This window comes from Alligator mississippiensis, chromosome 2 (genome assembly GCF_030867095.1).
Source record: "Alligator mississippiensis isolate rAllMis1 chromosome 2, rAllMis1, whole genome shotgun sequence".
NCBI lineage: Eukaryota > Metazoa > Chordata > Crocodylia > Alligatoridae > Alligator > Alligator mississippiensis.
Genome location: NC_081825.1, coordinates 115,415,233 through 115,439,242, shown reverse-complemented (window position 1 = coordinate 115,439,242; position 24,010 = coordinate 115,415,233). Strand labels below are relative to the sequence as shown.

The following is a 24,010-nucleotide window of genomic DNA, read 5'->3' as shown; positions in this document are numbered from 1 at the left end:
GGGCAGTGGGAGGATGGCAGTCAGGCAGGAGGCACCACGTGCATGTACATGGAGAACAACTCCCACAGGTAAATCCGGTGGGGGGGGGGGGAGGGGAATAGAGGACCCCATAGGAAGGGAGGGAGGAAGGAAGGGAGTCGGGCAGGTCTGGAGCTGCTGCCCAGCCAGGTGGTACATGGGGCTTGGGGTCCAGGGCCGTGTGCAGCCACAGGGCCCAGGCAGGGAGCAGGATGAGGCCATGGGTAGCTCATCTCAGGGGCAGGGTAGGCTGGCTCACCACCACTGCATGTACTCCTGGGGCTCGGGGGGGGGGGCATATGCCCCCAGATCTGTGTGCAGGGTAGGGGCAAGTGTGGGCTGCCTGCTGCAGGCTCAGGCTTCCCACCCTGCTGTCTCCGCCACGAGCAGGGCAGAGCCGGGGGGGCAGTTTATCCAGAGGGCGCCAGGGGCGTGGCTCCCTGCCGCTGTACACCCCCCCCGGGGAGGCATGGGGGGTCATGTGCCCCCCCCCCCCAGATTTGTGCGTGGGGTGAGGGCAGACTGCCATCTGCAGGCTTGGGCTAGGGGCTATGCCGGCCACTTCCCAACAGGGGGGCTGGGCCAGGGCTGCACTTTGGGCAGGCAGGTACAGCGCTGAGAGGGGGAGGGAGGGGTTGGGGGGTTTATGACAAGTTCTGGGGTGGCCATAGCCCACCCCATATTCAACCCTCCCAGCGCCACCGCCATCTGCCTCAATCACAGCCCTGGCCCAGCCTTCCCACCAGAAAGAAGCCTGCCCTTGCCCTGCTTACAAATCGAGAGGGGCACTTCCCCCCTCACATTCCTCCCCTGGGGATGCACACAGCACCGGTGAGCCACTTCCCCCAAGCCCTCATGCACCCCAGAGAAGGTACCCATGGCTCTGCCCCACTCCCAGCGGGGTCACATTCACCACCCCAGCTGGGCAACGCCTGCCCCTGCCCCTTCCCCACTCTCTCCCTCACCATGTGGGCCTTGATCTGCCCCTTCCCTCCTCCACATCCCTTCCCCCCAACAGACTTAGCAGCTGGACGCTGCTCTCCAAGCTGCCAGGCTGCATTCCTGGCCACATGTATGTTGCGTCTGCACATATGCATACTGCATTTAGCAGTGACATTATCAGCTACACCAGCCAAAAAAAGGCCAATTGCCAATAATGTTAATTTTTCTTTTACTGGTGCTGATCTGATGTCACCAATAAATCAGTGCACCTCTAACTGTGGGTGGGGGGTAAGGGGTGCCAGCAGGGCTGGGGGGCTGTGGCTTGGGGGTGAAGAGCCTGGACCTGTGTCCTGGTGAGAGAAGGGGGCAGGGAAAGCTCTGATTTTCCATGATAAAAAAAACCCAAATCAAATGCCAAAAATTTATAGGGATTTAGAATTGATTTTATTATAGTGATTGAGGCACTGGTAGGCTTCCATACTGCTTTACAACTGTAAATATATTAATAAAATATTGTGTTCAACTGATACCAATTTACATACTGGCATTTCATTTTAACTGCAGATTTGAGGGTTTTAATCATAGAATTTATAATTTTTTATCAGAGAAAACCAGGATCCCTGGTCATCAGTATCAAACCTAGTTCAGCTATTCTTACACATTAGGGTATGTTAAAAGTATTTCTGCACAGCTTATTAAGCCAGGCACAACACCATGCTAATACAGCTACACTGCTTCAGTTAGTCAAGTTAGCTTATTCACAATTTGCTGGGCATTTCATTTTGGTGTGTAGATACCACTTATGCTACGTTTGGATGTAGACACCAACTACAGGGGTAGCGGTCCTTTCTAACGAAAATAAAAGCTTTGGTTCTAATGTCGCCTACAATGAGAATATAAGCTCATTGGTTAGAGGTATTATGTAGGGATCTACTGAACTCATCGGGGAAGCCGGCCAATTTTGCAGACAAATCTGGGGCCAGCCGCCATTTTTGTCAGCTGAGCACAGCAGGGTCCCCCCATGCCTCTGATTGGCTGAGGTACCCCAGAAGTCCCACCCCCACCCTGCAGCTGCCACATGGCCTGAAACTGCGGCTTAATTCCCTTGGTTAAGCCTAGGGAAGCCATTAGTCTACAAGTTATTAAAAAACTAATGGTTCCTCCAAGCTTAATCAAGGTAATTAAGCTGCAGTTTCAGGCTATTCCCAAGGGCTCACTGCAAATAAATAAATACATAACTAAATTTACCGGCAAGCAGAGAAGAGCGTGGGGGGAAGCCTGCAGTCTTGGAGCACACGGAAAGGCGTGGGAGGGAGCAGGGCTGGTAACAGCAGGATCCTGTGAACAGCCCCACCCCTTCCTCTTCCCTTCCTCCTCTTCCCCTTGCCCCCCGCCTTCCCCCTCCACCTTCCCCACAAGCTCCAAGACTGCAGGGCTTCTCACATGCTTTTCTCTGCTTGATAGTAAGTTTGATTATTTATTTTTTGCAGCAAGCCTGCCAAAAGTGCAGCGCGCACACTTTTTCACAGAGCTCACCCAAAATCCTGATTTCCACAAAGAATATGCAATTGAGATTTCAGTAGGTCCCTGGTAATATGCAGTAGCTCTTTAAATGATACTGCTTTATATAAGTGTGCTAAGGCATTTCATTTGAAGACTAGAATTTTACTACCTGCCTTTGGGTCACTGTGGAGAAAAGAAAAATACCTCTATTTTAAAATACTTCCACAAGAAAATATTGCAAGTCAGAGAGCCTTCATAAACTTTTCTTTACACATTAAGATTGAAATAGTGTCCTAAATGAATATGCATAAAGATGCATACCACTGAGAAGCTTCAGCAAATATCTGTCGCAATCTTGCTTCAGTCTCACCATAAAACCTGCAACAACCAAAATAATTTAGTAAGAGGATTTTATTGTTATTTCATTAAAACACTCTTCACCTTTTACTTCTACAAATCAGTTTTTATCCATTCAGAAATCCTCAGAGAATGTATGAATGCCACAAATGCTATTATATAAATTTGAATTCCACAATAAACTTTTTAGATGAGATTCTTCTATGGAAGAGGACAGATGTAACATTTGAAGCACTTTAGACTGCAAGCCAACAGATGTACACAGTCTTTGAAGTGCCCCAAAAATGGCAGAAGCACTCCAAAACTAACCCTAAACAAACAGGTACCATTTTGAAGCACTTCAAAATGAAGTTAGATGCAGGGCCCTTTGTGCTCTACAGAACATAGGAGATGACCCCTGAGTACCCTGGTATCACACTGTACTCCCCTCTCTCCCACTATTGCAGTGGGGCCAGGAGAATGGGGAAGGTGGAGGGACCAGAATATTGTGCCAGTGAGCGCCGTCCTGCACATTAGACCTCCACTCACACAAAGCAACTTGCCCTCCCACCCTAGGTTGGAACCAAAACTGGGAGACAAGAGACCCTGCACTCCCACCCCCCTCCACTGGAACTGAGAGATCTGGTGATGCTCACCAGAACCAAGATGCTGGCTCTCTAGCCCCAAAATTCCTTTGTACCTTTCTGGTTTCCCAATTCGGGCAGGGGCACACTCTGGGACAGCAGAGGCGGGACAGACAGGAGAACACTTAGACTAGGTACAGACATTCAAAAAGCTGAGACATAATTTATCTAAATTATGCAGCTTTCTGTAAGCGCTGTAATTTAAATCAGTAGTGAACAGAACACAAGTTCACCCTTTGGTGGGGGGTGTGCAAATCTTAGACCAGGTTTTACCATTTTTAAACCAATCTGTGTGTGCCAAACATATGTTCTGTTATGGGTAGAGACTGGTTTTGTGTTCTGAACTTCTGTTCTGTTATGAGTATAGACCAGTTTCTGATCACTTATACTGGTAAAAGTACAATGTCTATACCTGGCCTTATTGTCATTGGCTTTGCTTGGAGATTAGGAGCTGCTAGACTACACTGAGGTGTAGCACACTGTGTACTCTTCCCCCTTCATCATACCCCCTAGCTGGAAGGCACACCACACTAATTCCAAGATGTTCCAGCAAGAGAACACTATGCTTATCCACTACTGAAACACTTTATTTTTGAAGTGCTTCAAGAACAGCTGCACCTTTAAATACCTCAAATGTTACATCTGTTTTCACCCTATATATCCCTTCTATGAACTTATCAAGTTACATTTTGAAAAAGTTTAGGTTCCTTGTCTGTACTGCCTTGTTCAGAAAGCCATTCCAAGAATTTCACTCTATTGACCATTAGAAACCTCTTGGAGGCAACAAACTTGGATTTTCGTTTTCAGATTATGAGCAGTATAATACCTACAAAAAGAACCCTTCCCTGCAAATTTCTGAGACTCAGGCATACACATTGGACACAATCATACAGATATAAACACTGGCATTGAACAATACATATGTATCAGTGTGTAATTTGGCTCACTACCTGCAAGTCACTAACATAAATAAATTGGGCTGACTTACTTGCTTAATATTTCAGGACCATTAATAATGGAAACATGAGCTCCAACTTCATTTGCAACAGCTCTGGCAATCATGGTCTTCCCAGTACCTGGAGGGCCATACAATAGTACTCCTCTAGGAGGAGGAATTCCTTTAAAAACAAACAGCACACACACAACACAGAGGGAAGAGAAAGTCATTTATGCTCAAGGCAGAATATCTCCACATTGTATTGCCCTACCCTACGTTTATTTCATAATATAAACTTAACCTTAAAATCAACTTCATAAACAATCAAACCACTTTAATAGAAGCCTATATCTTTACTAGCTCAGGAGCTCCCTGTACCAAACACCTTTAAAGAAGGTGCAAAGCATATGAATGAAAATACCAATGATCTGTTGTAATATCTGGCTATAAACTATACAGGAAGAACAGATTAAGACATAGAAGAGGAGGGGTAACATTTAACAAGAAAAGTCTGAGAACAGCAGATCTTGTGGCTACAAAGCCCAAGTTTTAGGAATTTGGTAGCAGAAAGGCCAAACGCTATCGACTAATTGACAGGAGTTGTGGAGAAAGTTACTCTATAAGCAGGTTAGCCCATAACTCTCCATGTGGGAAGTGGCTAGTATTCACTTCGGATTCAGATGGTTCAAGGGACAGTGATTTAATTTGGTGATTCAAATCACTGTCCCGAATCAATTTGGCCAAATCCGATTCAGAGATTCAGCCATTGTAGAATTGGCCAGATCTCCAAATCAAACAGGCCCCATCCCTTGCCAGCTCTCCCAGTCCTGTAAAAGGTTGCCCTGCCCAGCCCCAGCATCCTGGCACACAAAAAAAAAAAGCCCTGCACTCACTGGCTCCTGCCAGGCAGGGGGGCAATCCTCACTGCCCCACGCTGCGTGGGGGGCTCTGCCACGAGCCCCCATAGGCCCCAATAGCCACTGTAGCAGCCAGTGAGTGTGGGGCTTTTTTAAGTTCCAGGACTCTGGGACTGAACGGGGCAACCACTGACGTGGCTAGTAGAGAGGGCAGGGGTCAGGGGGCGCTCAGGGGGGCTGGGAGAGCAGGCAGGGGATGGGGCCTGGTGGGGTTCCCCCCATGGTCCTCTCCCCCCTCCACTTCTCCACATACCAGCACGGAGCCCAGGTCCAGCTCCCTGCAGTGGCAAGTGGGGACTGCCCGAATCTCCGAATCAATTCAGAGGCTTCAAACCGATTCAGACCTTTTCATTGGTTTCCCAATTCAGTTTGGAGATTTGACCATGAAATCTCCTCCGAATCGAATCAGCAACTGAAGCATCACACAGCCTACTGGATTTATTGCATACTTCTGTAATGCATCTGTTGCTGACCAGGGTACTGGACCATATTTACCAATGGTCTGGTTTGATCTCCTATAGCAATTCCTATGCAGATAGCCACCTATTCAAGGTTAATTACCAGTGTAAATATCCACAATCAGGCAAATCCATTTGTGGAGTGATGAAGGGGCGTAGGGCTGGTTTTGCACCTCATCCCTGACCAAAGGAAAACAGATGGTGTATCTTAAAAATGTGGGAGGCCTGAAGGTCAGGAACTGGTAAAACAGAATATGAGCGTCCACAATACCATGCCTTGGAAACCCACCGAGAACCCCTACACAGTATAAACTGACATATTCATCACAGTCTTATACAGATTACCTCTGTGATCCATGAGATCCCCCTCCCCATAAAAGATGACCACATAAAGAGGCAAGTCAGATAAACTATACAGAAGGCCTCTACAATAAACAACTCTAACCTCTACCTTATATCCACATACTCTCAGCTGATTCATGGGTTTGGAAGTCATATTTCTCTGGGCAATGCTACAGGAAGGCAAGGAAGCCTCTTACTGCTGCTATAAGTGTGGTCCCTCCAAGGGTGAGACCTGGATATTTTTGACTCCTTTATAGGCTCTTCTCAACTGAGCGCAATCTCTTGGCCAGAACTGTTTCAGGGGTCAAAGTAACTGATGGGGTTTACTCCAAAACTTGTAAAAGTAGCAATCATGCCACATTTTCATCTCCCTATATTCCTGCTCTAGAAAACTTCCCTCAAAATTTTAGCTTTCTTATAAGAAATTATGGATGAAAATAAAGGATTAATTTCCTATGACATATTCTTCAGAACTTTATCTAAACTTGTTTTATAATATCTCAAGCAATGTGATTTCATCTATGAGAAAATAATAACCAATTTAAACTTATGGCTACTTTTCTGTACACAGAAGAAACTGTGGAATGGAATATGCTCTTTCCTAAAAGTATCTTCAGATAATAATAACCAAGGTGACAATTTAATATTTAGTGATTTGTTTCATTTTTAATTAATTCAGCTCTGAATGATATGGATTCTCACACATCTTAGAAATATTAAATCCATATTTGACAGAATTTAAGAACTGCAGGCCAGTATTTTGTTCCCTGTTCATATATTTAGGGGAACAATATTAAATTACTCAATAAAGAAAGCCTGGTAGAAGTGAAACAGGGTAACCCAATTTTCTTTATATCCAAGACAGGACAAATCCAATGTTTACACCTAAGAGGGGAAAAAATCCCACACTAGTACTAATTTAAGAAGCCCCAACACAAAGACAGATTTAGACATAAATCAAATGTTCTTATTCACAACTCTCCAAAGCCATAGAAGTTCACAAGATGTCACTGCACTTCTGTATGGAACTAACAAAGAGTAAAAAAAATGGCTGTTATGACAGGAGAGCAGTAACATTAATTCAAAGTTAAGCAGGGATCAGAATTCAAGACTCAGTCAAGACCAAAGCAGTATGGATGAGGGAGCAGCAGAAGTAGCATTTTTCAGGAGATAGGCAGAGGAGAGAAGACTTGGATTTCTGTTAAGCGCCATTTTAAGAAGTGTTTGAATGAAAAAAATTGTGTGTGATGGAAAGTGATGCTTCAAATCTTCCTCAGACAAAAGGTAGTTACTCTGTCACTGCATCTTTACACTAGAAGAAGGTGAAATGAATAACACATCTGAGCAAGCCTTGTAGAGATAAAATAGAGGATCCAAACCTTGGGGAGCAATGCCCCTTAATAAATAATATCTATATCTGCTATACATACCTGAACACATACAGTCAGAGAGAGAGAGAGAGAGAGAGAGAACGTGTGTGTGTGTGTGTGCGCGCGCGCACGCGCGTGCACACGTATATAAAAGGTGAGGTGACTACTTGGGAAATTCAATAATAAGGTTGGACAGCATGTGATTTTTATATAATTTTTTATATAATGATATAAATTATATTTTTAAAAATTATATGCTGTCCAGCCTTATTATAGAATGTCCCAAGTAGTATACTTTTCATCGAAGTTGCCACAATAAATAAGTGCATTAATTTTTCTATTGTGTGAAGATACCCTGAGAAATATAAATTTTCTCACACACTGCGAAATATAAATTAATAGCAGCACATAATGATTGGAGTGCTCAATTAAAGAAAAAACACTGTATTAAGTAGAGTATGCCAATATTTAAACATCATACCATAACTCTTGAACAGTTCAGCTTGCTTCAAAGGCAATTCTATTGTCTCTCGAATAGTTTTTAACTGGCTGCTTAAACCACCTATCATATCATAGGTAACTCTGGATTTACAATCCTGTTCTGTCACAGTGGGCCAAGTCTCAATAAAATTGACCTTTGTTCTTGAAGAAATGAAGTAAAATGTATCAGAATTGCATTTTGCTCCTTTTTTGCCATGCAGCAGCATTCTCTCATGGACTTCTCCAGCTGATTCAGAACCATCAATGAGGCTTCTGACATTCTGCTCATCATATAGCTCATTGACCTGAGCACAAACCTGCTCAGCCCCTATTATAGTATCACTGGATGCAACTGATGAACACTGATCTGTTGATCTGCATGGCGTACTGGTAAGTGCATCTTCTAGCTTGTCTTCTATGTCCAAGTTGCTGAGCTGTAAGGATAAATTTAGTGCACTGGTTTCCAAGTCAGACTTCTCAAGGGTTGTCTCTTGTGCTTTGTTGAAAGCATTACTGCCCTGCATTTCCAACAGGGCCCCATCTGTTCCTTTCACCTTCATCACCACCAGGCTGCAAGGTCTACCATAGAAAGTGAGGGGCAAGAGGTTGCCTGGCAATACTATCTTCCCATCTGTAACGAGATAAAATTTTAAAGAAAAACAAAAGTCTATTAACCTAAGTTTCCCACAGCAATTTTCAAACCATACACCTGCACCACAAGTGGCACAAATTAACTTGTCCCAGGGAAAGGTCACTTGACAAAAAGAAAGGAAGACAGAGAATAGAGTTTTCTCATTTAAAACAATCACTTCCAATCTAGTCAGGCTGTAAGTGGATAAACATTCTAAATCACTGGTCATTAGTGCATTTTTTTTTTGTTTTATATGCTCTCTGTAACTTTAAAAGATTACAGATTAAGGAACTGGCACTGTAGAAACAAAAATTCTCCATTCATCAGTGCTGCTCACAACCTCACAGTACTTTGTACTTTATTCAAAGCCACAGCTTCTGGAGTGATGCGATTATGAGAAAATCTTAGCTTGGATCTGTAAAAAAATTAAATGTTTGCCTTCACAGTTGAAGGAGATAAGCTTGGAAATATGACCCAAACACACAGTAAAGGCTCAAAACCAAGACAACAAATAAAAGTTTCCCCAAAGCCATTATTTTTTATGTCATCTTGACATTGTTGGAACCGATTCATAATTTTTAAACTTCTGGGCCTTGTACTACTACTTGTAATCTACTAGTCAAGTAAATCCAGGCCTTCTTTCCATAGATAGGAATTAAATAGTTGAGTAGATGGGAAAGCAGCTGTGTAAAACATTCTATCCTCTCAAGTTCCCTCATGGCTAAGTATCAAACACAGAGCACCAGCTTTGTTCACATAATCAGCATGGAAAGAGGATAAGGGTGTCAAATTAAATGTAGCTACTGATACATTGAGCACTATTATGTACATGAAAAAAAAACTGATTCCCCAACTCCCCATGACAAATAAATGGATAACTGCAATTATAGAGAGCATTAGACAATATTCCAGAAGAACAAGAAAGACTGCTAGATACTTCAAAATCAAATGAGATATGATGGACTTGAAACTCTGATTCATGCAAGCATAGTATGATATTAATAGGACAAAGAGACAGTTTAGTTCCAAATGAATGCTACTAAAAATGTAGGAAGTGTATAACTCTCCTAAGACAATGCATTTGGAAGGAAAAAGTAATTTTGACATTAAACATCTGATCAGCAGTATTCAATCCAGTATTCTACTCTCCAAAGCCTGCAACCTTATTACAAAAAAATATATATCCAAAAACCAAAAAAACCTCTTACCTAGATTTATCAAAAGACAGGCAGACAGTTCTTCAGCATTAACACAGGTGTCTTTGTCTCTGTGAAAAAAGTTTCTTTTACAATCCTTGCCCATTCTACAAACAGCACTAAAGACAAAATATTAATGTCACAATTATTCATAATTTCAGTGAATTACTTTGAAGTATATAATTAAACTGTACAAAGAGAAGGATCTCTAGGGCAAACAACAAGTTAATTTTTAACTCATTTTGTCTAATCATAAATACAATGTAAATATATTTGTCCCGCAGCTAATTTTCAGTTTACAGATTTGTAGTTGTTTCTATTATTTTATAAAATATCAGATTTCATTCCTTAAAATGACAAGCATGATATGTATGTCACGAACTAGTCTCCTGGCTTATGAGTCTTAATACTACATTCACTGAATTAAAGTTATAGATTGAAGTTTTCATTTATACCTCTCCAAATACGTACACGAGCCGTCTACTGACTTCACTGGAGGCGCGCACACTTCTCAAGTTAGTCGCACAAATGTTCACAGGATCAAGGCCCTAGTCCTTTACTGTTCAATGCAAGGTTCTCCCTACAGCATATTTTCTGGTTTTAGTTTATCAGTCAAAGTTTAAGTAACTCAAGAGAGGGAACCTAAACCACCTCCCACCCAACCCAATCCCACTGTTCAAAAGGATCCACTGTTCAGATATCTTTCTAGATATTTAGCCTACCTTTCTTCCCTCTCAGTTTCATCTCGTTTTACTTTTCTGCCAACAAACATAAGAAATAATGTTTTCTACATTTTTCATTTACACCCTTGAAATATTTGTAGATGATAAATTAGAAACTATCTTTTTCCATCTTTACAGTAAAAGATTGATACCTATGTGTAAAATGGATAAAATGAAATCAACCTACCCCTATAAGAACATGGGAAATCTAGTAATGGAAAGCACTACATAAGAACTAAGCATTACTATTTTTCATATCATCATCATAAAATACACCTAAATTTGACTAAAACAAGAACACCCAAATAAAAAAGCTGCAATTAAAATCATGATCCACAGATGGCGATCTCAAGCCATTGATGAAAAAAAAAAAAAAGCATTTTCAAAAATTGTTAATGAGCAAGAAGCAAACTTTAGAAAAAAATTTACTGTAACTTTTTCTAAAAGTACTTCAAGTCATCACAGTCCTGATACTGCAAATATCAACAAACGTAATCAAATAGACCTATGAGAGCAGTCCCCTTAAAGTCACTGGCACATATCACTTGTACACACAATCAAGCCTGTATACCAAGTGGCTACTGGATCAGGAAGTCCTAGGATCCAGGAATCTGTATTTAATTATTGTAAAAACCTAATATCCTTACAAAAAAATAAATGAAAGTGTTAAGGTCTGTGGTAATGAGTGGCTTAAAATATGACATATCAGTCTTTGTTTTCTGTACCTGAGTAAATCCAGAAAACCAACATTTGTGTTTTACAATATAGTAGTATATAAAAACAGTAATTCTAGAAGATCGGCCCTCAGAACAAATATGAGATCATGGGAAAGAACATGGTTTCAGAAAAAGGTTCAACATTCAGGTCAGGAAAAGTTTTGAAAATATTCCAGAAATTATGAAATACTCTTTGGCAGTGCTCTCTGTTAAGGAAAATCTTTTTCTACAAAAAGTTCACAGATGTATGTTCTACTACATGTATATGACACACAGATAGTGTGTTGTAGCGAAGATGGACAAGGAAATGTATGAGAAAAAAGTTGCTTTCAATACATCTTTCATTGGACAAGCTGTACAGTAAGAAAAGATGTTGGACAACATTTCAATGACAAAGTAGCCTTCTTTGGGCCTGGGACCTCTACCATGAAAGGTCCTACCTGAAGAGACCTCTACCTCTACTCAGATCTGGATAAGGGCACTTTGTCCCTAAAATGTTGTCCAGCATCTTTCCCAACAATGCAGTTGGTCCAATAAAAGATATCACAAAAAACTGCTTCTGTAATTATTTGCATAATTTAAAATATCTACTTTGTATATGAAAGAAGTATTGTCAGTCACTTAAGTTGGTAAAGTTAATGCAACATTAAGCAAACTTTTGATATTCTTTCCTTTGCTACACCATAAAGCAGTTTGTCGTGCATTTTGTTGTTGTCATTTTGGTTCAGTTTGGTTTTACTTTGCTGACTAGGAAAAACGAAAAAGTAAGCTGACCATTAGGGAGTCAGTATCATGAAAGTATGAGCACAGGCACCAGAACCAACTAATAATGATTAAATTAGACTGAGCTTGATCATGGTATCAACACTGGCATAGCCTGCTTTAGTTTCTAGTATCCAAATGTTGGTAGTTTCTAGTATCCAGATGTTGGCAGTTAACCCTTTTTGAGAACCAAATGGCTTGTCTGTCCCATTTCAAAAGGGAAAAGCAAGTAGTTAAATCCAAAATGTAAAGTTTGCGATGGGGACAGGAGAAAACAGTTCACAAACACCATCATAAAACATTTGTAATAAATATTATATTATAAACCTTTAAAAGGCAAATGAAACATCTGCACTTGGACTCAAGCATTCACCATCAACTCAAATGCTAACTCCCTCAAATGCTAACACCACAAAGTTAAAAAAAAAAATCAAGGAAGAGACCACCAAACACATCAGGAGATGAATTATAAATTAAAGCAAAAATAAAAACAAAACAAGCAGAAAAAAACCTCACACACTTTCATGATTTGCAGCCCATGACCATTGTGGGTTGCTTCCTTCCCTATCCAATTCCCTATGTCTGCCTACATTTTCCAAGTTGAAAACTTAAAATGTAAGAAACTACAAAGAATCATAGAGGGGTGTCTTCCCTCCTCTGTCCCTCTTTCCTCAGCAGGAGGATGACTTTCCTCCATCACTATCTCCACCCAGCAGGCACCTCCTAGGGCACTCTCTTTTAAACATTCCCCCTGATACTACCAAGAGGTACACGTTCTGCTCCCACATGAACACACTTTTCCACCTCTTCCTGAGGCACTGTTTTCTAGCTATTTTACTATGCTTCCAGGGCCTTTACCTTGTATCCAGCTCCTTCACTCCTCCATCCTGGCCCTAGATTATTCTGTCCCATCCCTGCCCAATCTTATACTCTGCTCCCATGTCTCCTACTTCTTATAAGGCATGTCTAGACATGCACTTTAATGAGCATTAGCCTATTTTAATGCACATTAAAGCATCACAAAAAACATGTTTTAACTAATGCACATTAAAATAGGTTAATGCACATTTTTCTAGTACCTCACAATGGAGATACAAGATTTAATGCGTATTACCTAAAGTGCATTAATGAACATGTAGACGCACCCACAGAATGAAGCAACAGGAGATGGTCCATCAAGCAGTTGTTTTGTCTATGGGCTAGGTATACTACCTAAGCCAAGTGGTCAGATGGCATGAGTAAGCATTCCAGTTAGAAGAGACTAAATATATAATGAATGCTGTGTTCTAATTTATCTTTAATGTTGATGTTTTCAAGCTTTTCCCTAAAACTATGATGGCTATAAATTTTTTTAAGGCACAATTAAGCTTCTGACACAAATCAAGAGACTTCAAAAAAGCCTTCGATCTGGTATCCCATGATCACCTTTTGGCGAAACTGGCCAATTGTAGCCTTGGGTCCACCACGATCTGCTGGCTGGGAAATTGGCTCCGTGGTCGGACCCAGAGGGTGATAATTAATGGAAGACAATCGTCATGGTCACCTGTGACCAGTGGGGTCCCCCCCAAGGCTCTGTCCTTGGACCCATACTGTTCAACATCTTCATTAATGATGTAGACATTGGAGTCAGAAGCAGACTGGCCAAGTTTGCTGATGACACCAAACTTTGGGGCAAAGCATCCACACCTGAAGATAGGAGGGCAATCCAGGCTGACCTGGACAAGCTCAGCAAATGGGCGGACAAGAACCTGATGGTGTTTAACACTAAAAAATGCAATGTTCTCCACCTTGGGAGGAAAAACCTGCAGCATCCTTATAGGCTCGGCAGTGCTACTCTGGCTAGCACTACAGAAGAAAGAGACTTGGGGGTCATCATTGTCCACAAGATGAACATGAGCCCGCAATGTGATGCTGCGGCTAGTAAAGCGACCGAAACACTGGCTTGCATCCATAGATGCTTCTCAAGCAAATCCCGGGACGTCATTCTCCCCTTGTACTCAGCCTTGGTGAGGCCACAGCTGGAGTACTGCGTCCAGTTTTGGGCTCCACGATTCAAAAAGGATGTGGAGAAGCTTGAGAGTCTAGAGAAGAGCCACACGCATGATCAAAGGTCAGGAAAACAGACCTTACAACGACAGGCAGAGAGCTATGGGGCTCTTTAGCCTGGAAAAGTGCAGGCTCAGGGGTGATCTGATGGCCACCTATAAGTTTATCAGGGGTGACCACCAGTATCTGGGGGAATGTTTGTTCACCAGAGCGCCCCAAGGGATGACAAGGTCGAACGGTTATAAACTCCAGCAAGACCGTTTCAGGTTGGACATAAGGAAGAATTTCTTTACTGTCCAGGCCCCCAAGATCTGGAACAGCCTGCCACCGGAGGTGGTTCAAGCACCTACACTGAACACCTTCAAGAGTAAATTGGATGCTTATCTTGCTGGGATCCTATGACCCCAGCTGACTTCCTGCCCTTCGGGCAGGGGACTGGACTCAATGATCTTCCGAGGTCCCTTCCAGCCCTAATGACTATGAAACTATGAATCCAGAAGTTCAGTTTCAAGAAAAACACCAGGCACTGAAAGTCTCGAGATACAGTTGCCCCTTTCACTTCCATGCCCCTTTCATTCCGTTTACATATCCCACTACCATACTAAAAACCTGGATATGGCACTGCTGCTCTCAAGTGAGGCTCTTCTGGGCTAGATCCTCCAATCTGCATTCTACACAGAGATGCAAATTAAGATCCCCGAGAAGTAAGACAGAAGGAGCTTTGCATGGGGGCATGTAGGAAAAGTCAGAGGAAACTGCAAACAGTGACCATGAACAGGTGTTCATTTCTAGCTATGGAAATTTTCCACCACCAGAAATGTTTCCAGGAAAGGGAGCCATATAGGTGTTCAGCCTGCAACCACACCCTCTGCCCTGCTCCTTGTGCCTTCTTGAGACTGGGTGATGGGAAAAGGTTTGGAAGCAGTCCTCCTAATTCCCAGGGGGACTGGAGCAGTAGAACAAAGCCCCCTGCCTGCTCCTTATACCAGGTAACCCAGTCTGAGGAATGACTGAAGATCAAGGAGCTGCTGCTCCTCCCATCCCCTTCTGACCTATGTGAGGGGCAGAAGCAGCAGCCCTATGCACCTCTGCTGGACCAGGGTGACTCCAGGGACTAAAAGGCAAGCAGCAACTTCTCCCCATTTTTGTCTTTGATGGATTTTCGGTGTACGTTCATTTTGGTACTCAGTTCTCACTTGGTTTCTTCTACATATTTTCCATCAGGGCACTTGGTGCACTGGATGAGATCTGTTACATTTCTGGAGGTGCAGGTAAGACCCAGGAATGGTGATGGTTCTGTTGTGGGGTGTAGTTACTGTGGGACTGGTGGAGATGCGTTAGCGGGTTTTACATCCAGTGTGATTTGTGTCATTGGAAGTTTGCTTCTGGTGATAAGGTTAGTGAGGTTCAGTGCTTATTTAAAGGCTAGGATGGGTGGTTCTGGAAAGATCTCTTTAAAAATACAGTCTTTTTTTCTAGCATGGGTTGAAACTGTTTAGGGATTTTCTGTATAGGTTCCAGGGAAGGACAGTCTGTCATAACCAGGGATCCAGGTTTTCAGTTTCTCACGGAAAAACGGAGAAAACCACAGATTCCCTGTTTTTATCAGAGAAAATGAGAATTTCTCCTTTTAGCAGAGAAATCCGTGGATTCTCCGCTTTTGCAAAGAGCTCTTGCAGGCTGGCACAGCTCCAGACTGCAAGAGCCGATTGCAGAAAGGGAGGGAAACCCCCAGCCCTGGCTGGAGAGAGAGGGGGAGAGCAGGGCCTGAGCCTCTGAGGCAGCCAAGGCTGGGCTCCAGCTCAGACTTGCCCTTTGCCCCTGGAGCACGGAGGTAAGTGGGGCTGTGGGGCAAAGCTGGGGAAGATGGTTGGGGGCTGAGGGAGTGGGGGGTGCTGCTGGCCCCAGGCGGCACATCGCAGCTGGGAGCAGGGCTAGGGGGTGAGGGCAGGGATGCCCATCTGTCAGGGGGGCAAGTGATACGGGGCGCTGTGCCCGCCATGTGCGGGCTGCTCACGTGCCACCCAACCGGCTGCCCTGGGGAGGGGGAGAAGGAGGCTGGAATGCGGCCGGAGCACGGCTCTGTGGTCAGCTCTGCAGCCACAGTGAGGAATGGGAGTGTGGGGGCTTGGGCTCAGGCTTGCACGTGGCGGCTGCTGCCACTTACTTGGAGGCCTGTGATGGTGGTGATGGCCGCTGCCTACCAAACCTCCCACTGCCACCACTGAGCCATGCCTGGAGTTGTACGGCCAGGCACCGGGCGGCAGTGACAGCATGGTGGCGGCCAGGCAGCACGCAGCCCTCCCCACCACCACCCCACGCTGCGTCGTTGCCACCAACCAGCCGCACAGCTCTGCAGCGGCAGCGGGAGGCTTTGGAGGCAGCGGCCGTCACCGCTGGCACGGGAAGCCGCTGCCGCTTGCCTGTGGGACCGCCCATGCCAGCAGTGACGGCCACTGCGTACAAAATCTCTTGCTCCCACCGCAGAGCCATGCTCGGAGCTGTTTGGCTAGCGGCAGCGGCACAGTGCGGAGTGGTGGTGGGGATGGGAATGGCTGCGTGCCATTCCCATGGACTTAATATAGACATTGGATTTATGACAAATTACAACCTGCCTGATGCCTCAGGTACCCTGCCTTCAGCTGACCACTTGTATTCCTTCACATGTTTCCCTCCCTTCACTCCTTCCCCTCCTATTTCTACCCATTGTCTTCTAAACGTCCACTCATCTGTATTTTCACAGATCTGAATGTTGTAAATTAGCTTCTTTTCTACCTCAGAAGACACAGAACACCAGCAGTCTCCTGATCCCTGATGAAGGGTGTTTGTGCCCAAAAGCTTGCAAAAAAATTTTTTCTAACTATTTAGTTAATCTAATAAAAGATATCACATCTACCCAAAGAACCTGGTGGTGCCTAAGACCTGATCTAAGGCCTATGTCCTTAGACCAACATGGCTACAACCAACAATCCTGTGAACATTTACCAATGTGTTTAACTTCATTCACACTTGCAGTCCCATTCAAATGGAAAGTAAAGGTGCATCTTGCAGATTTGGATCTCTACAAAACAGATTTCTATGGCTACCAGTAGCTAGCATTCACAGAAAAATTCCAAACCTCAGCTTAACGTAGATTTCTTCTGCCTGTACCACTGCACCGACCACAGGCTGGACAGTGACTACATCACCAGGTTTCACGACCAAATTCTTCTGAGTGATTCCACTCAAGCCAATTTTTCCTCCTGAGAAGCCTGCAATGGGCCAAGCAGTACAGACCTAGAGAAAGTTTCAATCAAACAAACAAACAAACAAACAATTGGTAATTTAAGAGCTTTCCCCCTCCCTCCAATTCTTAATTCTGAAGGTGAACTTTTAAACTCAAACTCCACAAGGGATTAAAGAATGGATCAAAATATAATGAATCACAAACAGTTAAGATGCTAAGCAGTTACCCTATTTACCCAAATCCAAGATGACTACCCCCCCCAAGTAATTAAATTCTATATATGGAAAATGTATAAATTTTATACTTGGAAAATTATAACAAATCTAATTATTGGAGGGTCATCTGAAATTTGTTCCCACCACCACGGCAGCAGAGAAAGCAGTGGCAGGGGGGCAAGCAGTGGGGATCAGGCAGGAGTGGAGGCAGTAGAGGACAGGCAATAGGGAATCAGTAGGGGTACAGGGGGCAGGCAGCTTGTCTCATCTAATCTGTCCCCTACCACTTTCTGCCCCCCCCAACCAGCCACAGGCCCCTGCCTGCCCCCACTCCCCAGTTCTTCCCTTCCCTAGAACCTCTGCCCCTCCTCTCCACAACCACCCCCTCCAGCCCCCTACCCTTGCTTTGGTGCTGGCAGGTTCTGTCCCTGATGCAGCCTGTGGCACAACACCAGTCTATCCCCATATCAGCAGTACAGGGCCAGCATGGTGGCATCTGAGCAAAGCTTGGGCAGTGCTGGCACTAGAGGGAAAGAAGAGAGGGGTGCAGAGAGGGAGACCATGAACTGAGGCTTCAAGGGCAGTGGTGAAGCAGGCAGCAGCTGTGACTCCAATCCTGACCTGCCCCCCACCCCATACTCAATTCCAAGACAAGGGACCTCCCCACTCCCCATGTTAAATGAGGGGGAAAACTTTGCCTTGGAATCAAGAAACTACATACAGCAGTACTACAACTTAAGGATGAACCAAAATGTTTTTAACAGGAGAACTTCATTTCGACAATGCCAAGGAAAACTCCACTGGTAATCTAAGTGGAAATTGAAGAATAAGTAGACAATTGAAAAAGCATACATTATGCTATCTAGGGAGTACGCTATAAAAAGTGGGGAGTCATTTCTTCTGTTAAAAACTAAATAGGAGGAAATAATGTTTAGTATTTTTAATCAATGAATGGCACTGGATAAATCCAGGCATGCAGCAATTGGGTGGTGTGCAAAAGCACCCAAATACACAATTCTTCTCCTTTTTCAATCCTCATGTGAAATGAGCAATGGCACTGAATTGCATGGAGACCTAAATCCACTGGATTTAAATCACTAAACCCTCCCCCTCTCACAACCTAAACCCAACAACTAAAATACATCATTTAATCATATAAGATTGTCTTATTCATGCTAAATAAGAAAAGTAATCACACCTCTTGTTTTCCATCTTCACTGGTAAGCAAGACTGGTCGACCTATGCATATATTGGCAGATTTCATACTGTTGAGTCCTAGTTGTACAAGAGTGTTCCTGTATGTTTTAGGAATGTTGTCATCTTCTAAAATTTTAGGAAAAAAATGTGTCATTATTCTGTAGGTCAGGTTGTTTTGCAAACAAAACTCCCTATTCACATGAAGCAACTAGGTATGAAGAATGACAATCAAAACAATACTTTGCACTGAAGAAATTTACATGCTTGTTCAATATCCATGTCCATTCAATTTTGGTGCCACTCTTTCTTACCACTAAAGCATGAATCACTGGGGGTTCCTGTGGTATAAGCAGATATCTCCAATTTACTTCATACAGGCCACTAAACACATGTACCACCACTAAAATGAAAGATGCTGGAGATGTGCTTACTCTTCTTCGTTTTCTTCCCCACTAACATTGATGAATAGTACAGAAATACTGCTTATACAACTCTGATTCAGTCAATCGCAGTGGTTCTCAAAATTTTTTGGACTTGAGGCACCCCTCATTGATTGGAGGCACACCTTAGTAACTTTTGTGAACTGAACGGAATGCAATTTCAAAAACTAATTTATATATTACAGTACTTATCTCCTTGCAGAGAGCCCAATCCTTGGAGAGGAGGGATCAGCCAGGGAGGGATAGGCACCTGAGTCCTGGCACCCTGGTTGAGAATCAATAGTCTGTCAGATGCATCTCTACCCTGCCTTCTGCCCAACTTCAGATTAACACAGTTAACTACTTCACATTCTTCGGTATGGCTCATCTAGATTTCTAAACAGGCATCAAACAGTTTTGGTCACAACCAATTTGAACCAGTGACATAAGCGGAAAGGGCTATCCAACTACCAGTCTACATTCAATCAATGTCATAGCAGCTGGACATTAAAAATAAACAGCACAGCACCAGTGCCTCTTTGGAGAAATATTTCTAAAGCAAGACAATAACATCTAGGAAGCTGTGATAGAGAAAACCAGGATCCCTGGTTATGAGACTGATTAAAAATTGCAAATTCTCTAATTAAAAACCCAAAATCCGTGATAAAAATTACAGCACCCCCTCCCCCCCCAGCACTGCTGGTACCCCGCACTCCCTCACCCAGTCTCAACAGCACTCCTGATGCCCCTTGCAACAGTCCCCCAGACCCACAGACATGCAGACACAGACACTAACACCCACCGCAGCAGGTTAGTGTGTGTGGGGTGAAGGGGCAGGGCAGGGTGGGGGAAATGGAAGGTGCTGGGGGTGTAGATCAAGAAGTGGGGGAGTGTGCCTCTGTGCCCACTCCCAGGAGCAGGGCCAGGGGGTGAGGACAGGGGTGCCACTCTGTGGGCTACACACACCAGCTGGCCTGACAGGAGGTTTGCACACAGAGGCCGCCACTGCAACTCTGCCACTGCACTCTGCGCTACCGTCCCACAGCCACCTACACAGCTTTGTGGGCAAGTGGCGCAGGTCGTGGCAGTGCAGTGGAAACCACCATGTGCAGGCCACATATGTGCCACCCGGCTGGGGGGTGAAACAGGAGGCTTGGATGCAGCAGCATGCCCCACAAATGGCTGCACGGCTCCACAGCAGTGCGGGGTGGTGGCAGCTGCATGCAGGTTGGGGCGGCTTTGCAGCTAAGCACTGCCTCTGCGGAGCCATGCCCTTTGCCCCTGGAGCACAGAGGTAAGTGGGGCTTGGGGGCTGTGGGGCAGAGCTGGGGAAGACGGTTGGGGGCTGAGGGAGTGGGGGTGCTGCCAGCCCCAGCCAGCACACTGCAGCTGGGAGCAGGGCCAAGAGGTGAGGGCAGGGGTGCCCCTCTGTGGGGGCACTTTGCAGGCAAGTGATGTGGGGCACAGTGTGGTAGTGCTCGCCATGTGCGGGCTGCACACATGCCATCCGGCTGCCTACCCAGGGAAGGGGGAGAGGGAGGCTGTCATGTGGCCATAGCACAGCTCCGTGGCCGGCTCTGCAGCTATGGTGAGGGATGGGGAGGAGGGGGGGGTGCTCATACATGGCAGCTGCTGCCACTTACCTGAAGGCCTGTGATGGCGGTGACACCCACTGCCTACAAAACCTCACGTTGCTGCCGCGGAACTGTGCCCGGAGCTGTGTGGCCAGCCACTGGGCGGCAGTGTGGTGGTGGCCGGGCAGCACACAGCCATCCCCACCACAACCCCGTCCTGCACTGCTGCTGCTGCTGGCCGCACAGCTCCGAGCACAGCTCCGCAGCGGCAGTGGGAGGTTTTGTAAGCAACGGCAGTCACCGCCGTCATAGGTGGCCGCTGCCGCTTACCTGTGCAGCCGCCTGTGCCAGCAGTGATGACTGCTGTATACAAAACTTCCTGCTGCCACTGTGGAGCCATCCCCAGAGCTGTGTGGCTGGCAGCAGCAGCACAGCGTGGGGTGGTGGTGGCTGGGCAGCACGCAGCCATTCCCATCCCCACCGCTACCCCGCACTGTGCCGCTGGCCACACAGCTCTGCAGGCAGCAAGAGGTTTTGTATGCAGTGGCAGTCACCGCTGGCACAGGCGACTCCACAGGTAAACAGCAGCGGCCGCCCATGCCATCGGTGACTGCCCCTGCCTACAAAACCTCCTACTGCCACCGCAGAGCCATGCTCAGAACGGTGCAGCCGGTGGCAGCAGCACAGGGGGGTGGTGGGGAGGGCTGCGTGCCGCCCGGCCACCACCATGCTGCCGCTGCCGCCCTGCGGCCAGCCGCACAGCTCCAGACAGTTCCACAGCAGCAGCGGGAGGTTTTGTAGGCAGCGGCCATCACCACCATCACAGGCCTCCAAGTAAGTGGCAGCAGCCGCCACGTGCAAACCCAAGCCCAAGTCCCCACACTCCCATCCCTCACTGTGGCTGCAGAGCTGACCACAGAGCCATGCTCTGGCCGCATTCCAGCCTCCCTCTCCCCCCCTCACCACCCCCGGGCAGGCGGCCAGGCAGCATGCGTGCGGCCCGCACACAGCAGGCAGCACCATACTGTGCCCCACACTGCTTGCCCGCAAAGCCCCCCCTCCCCCGAGGGGCATCCCTGCCTTCATCCCCTGGCCCTGCTCCCAACTGCGATGTGCTGCCTGGGACCAGCAGCACCCCCCACTCCCTCAGCCCCCCAACCATCTTCCCCAGCTCTGCACCACAGCCCCACTTAGCTCCATGCTCCGGGGGCAAAGGGCAAGTCTGAGCCTGGCCTTGGCTGCCTCAGAGGCTCAGGCCCTGCCCTCCCCCTCTCCCTCCCCCTCCAGCCAAAGGGTTTCCCACCCTTTCTGCAACTGGCTCTTGCAGGCTGGAGCTGTCCCAGACTCCCTGACTGCTGCCTGAATAGAAATGCTGCTGCCACTGCCAGACAGTTTGTTTTAAACTTTGGATGGACCAGCAATCAAAGTGGTGGGGAAAAGTGGGGACTGCTGGACAACACTGCACCCCCTACCCATTCTGGATATGTAGATAGATATGATCAACCTGATTTCTTCTAAACTCTCCAATCCGCAGGTGCTAACAACCCTCTCCCCTTTTTAAATGTATTAACCTTCCCCTAAGCAAGCTAACCTTCCTTCTGCACTTTTGCTGTCTCCTAGTGCCCATTACATCTACTATAAAATTCATAGATTGTAAGGGGCTGGAAGGCTCCTTGCAAAATCATCGGGTTCAGTCCCCCCGCACTAGACAGGAAAGATAATTGGGGTAAGGTGACCCCAGCAAAGTGAACGTCAAGTCTCCTCTTGAAGCTTTCCAGGGGAGGTGATTGCACACCTCTGGAGGGAGCTTATGCCACAGTCTGGACACCCTGACTGTGAAGAAGTTTTTATTAGTGTTAAGCCTGAAATGGTCTTCCAGGAGTTTGTGACCATTAATCCTGGTTTTCCCCAAGGGTGCCCTGATGAACAGTTGTTCAAAGATCCCTTGATGTCCTCCCCTGATGTAGTAATAAGCTGCTACCAAGTCCCCCCTCAGTCTTCTTTTGAGGCTGAAGAGGGCCAAATCCCTCAGCCTTTCCTCGTATGGCTTGGCTTGCAAGTCTCTGATCATACGGGTGGCTCTTCTCTGGACTCTCTCAAGTTTTCCCACGTCCTTGCTGAAGTGTGGTGCCCAGAACTGGACGCAGTACTCCAGCTGCGCAATGCTGAGTAAAGCAGAAGAATCACTCCCTTGGTTTTGCTTGAGATGCATTGGTTGATGCATGCCAGAGGACTGTTTGTTCTGCTGGCTGCAGCATCACACTGATAGCTCATGCATACTATGGTTTATTATTACCCCACCGTCCCTTTCAGTTGTAGAGCTAGTCAGTTTGGTGCCACTGAGCCTGTATGTTGGGGATTCCTCATCCTCAGATGGTTACATGGGACAATATATTTAGACCAGCCACACGTGCAAAGTAATTATCATGTGACAAAAATGCCCTTCCAGCTCTAAAAAGAGCCAACCAGCTACAAACTTAATGCTTGCAAATGTGTGACAAACTCTATAGATGGTTTCTACCCAGTTTTAATTTGAATGAGTGGCAGGGCCCTTAGATCCTCCTGTTTATGGAGCTCATATTTCATATCTATCTACCTATATACCCAGGGGCAGACGTGGGGGGGAAAGGGGATATAGATAGATGCACTTATATCTAGATCCATAGATAGATCTATACATATGTATATTTCAGACAGAAATGAACCTGGGCTTGTGCTTCTCAAACAGACTTAGACCTCCTAATGCTGTGTGGCAGGCACCCTTTGCAAGATCTCTCAGCACCCCAGGGCCAGTGCCCTGGCTGAGAACCACTGGCTGATGGTGACTTGAGTGCCTGCAAGAAGGGGCCGGGGGAAGTGGGGAGCCCTGTGGAGACAGGTGAAGGGGAGCTGAAGGGATACTGGGAAGGGGGGGAGGAGAAAGAAGATGGAGGGGGGGGAGACCAGGGGAAGTGAAAGGAAGAAGGGAGGGAGGAAGAGAGGAGGAGGAGGAGAAAGTGGGGAAAGGGAGGGGGAAGGGGGAGGCAGTGAGAGAGGGGGAAAAGGGGAAGAGGAGATAGAGGAGAGGAATGAAGAGGGGGGATGGGGGAGAAAAGGGGAGAAGAAGAGAGAGAGGGAGAAGAGGAGAAGAGAAAGGGAGGGGAGGGCAGGAACGGGAGCAAGGGGAGGAGGGGAAAAAGGCGGAGAGGAGCCCCACGTGCGCTCCCGGGCCGCCCCAGGTACCTTTGCCGGTGCCGTCGGTGACCGCGAGCTGCAGGACGACGCGTGGCTCCGAGCAGCCGCCGCCGCCGGGCCCCGGCCGCCCCCGGCCCTTCCCCCGCGGGCAGGACATGTCCGGGCGCTGCTGCTCCCACGTGCGC

At 46.2% G+C, this 24,010-nt stretch overlaps 1 protein-coding gene across 7 annotated transcripts in view; it reads right to left on the bottom strand.

Moving 5' to 3' along the window:
* AFG2A (AFG2 AAA ATPase homolog A) overlaps positions 1-23,982 on the bottom strand; it is a 327,870-nt gene extending 303,888 nt beyond the window's left edge. For 5 of the 7 annotated variants that reach the window (XM_019494631.2, XM_019494643.2, XM_059722088.1 and 2 more), the window contains exons 1-7: positions 23,874-23,982; positions 18,660-18,784; positions 17,139-17,296; positions 9,787-9,893; positions 7,949-8,578; positions 4,432-4,561; positions 2,785-2,841 (exon numbers count right to left, since the gene is read on the bottom strand). In XM_019494631.2, the coding sequence (XP_019350176.2) occupies positions 2,785-2,841; positions 4,432-4,561; positions 7,949-8,578; positions 9,787-9,893; positions 17,139-17,296; positions 18,660-18,784; positions 23,874-23,982 (1,316 nt within the window). Of the gene's footprint in view, positions 1-2,784; positions 2,842-4,431; positions 4,562-7,948; positions 8,579-9,786; positions 9,894-17,138; positions 17,297-18,659; positions 18,785-23,873 lie in introns of those variants that run through there. The other 2 variants (XM_006263434.4, XM_019494639.2) reach the window with 2 other exon arrangements.
* Between the last annotated feature and the right edge of the window lie 28 nt (positions 23,983-24,010).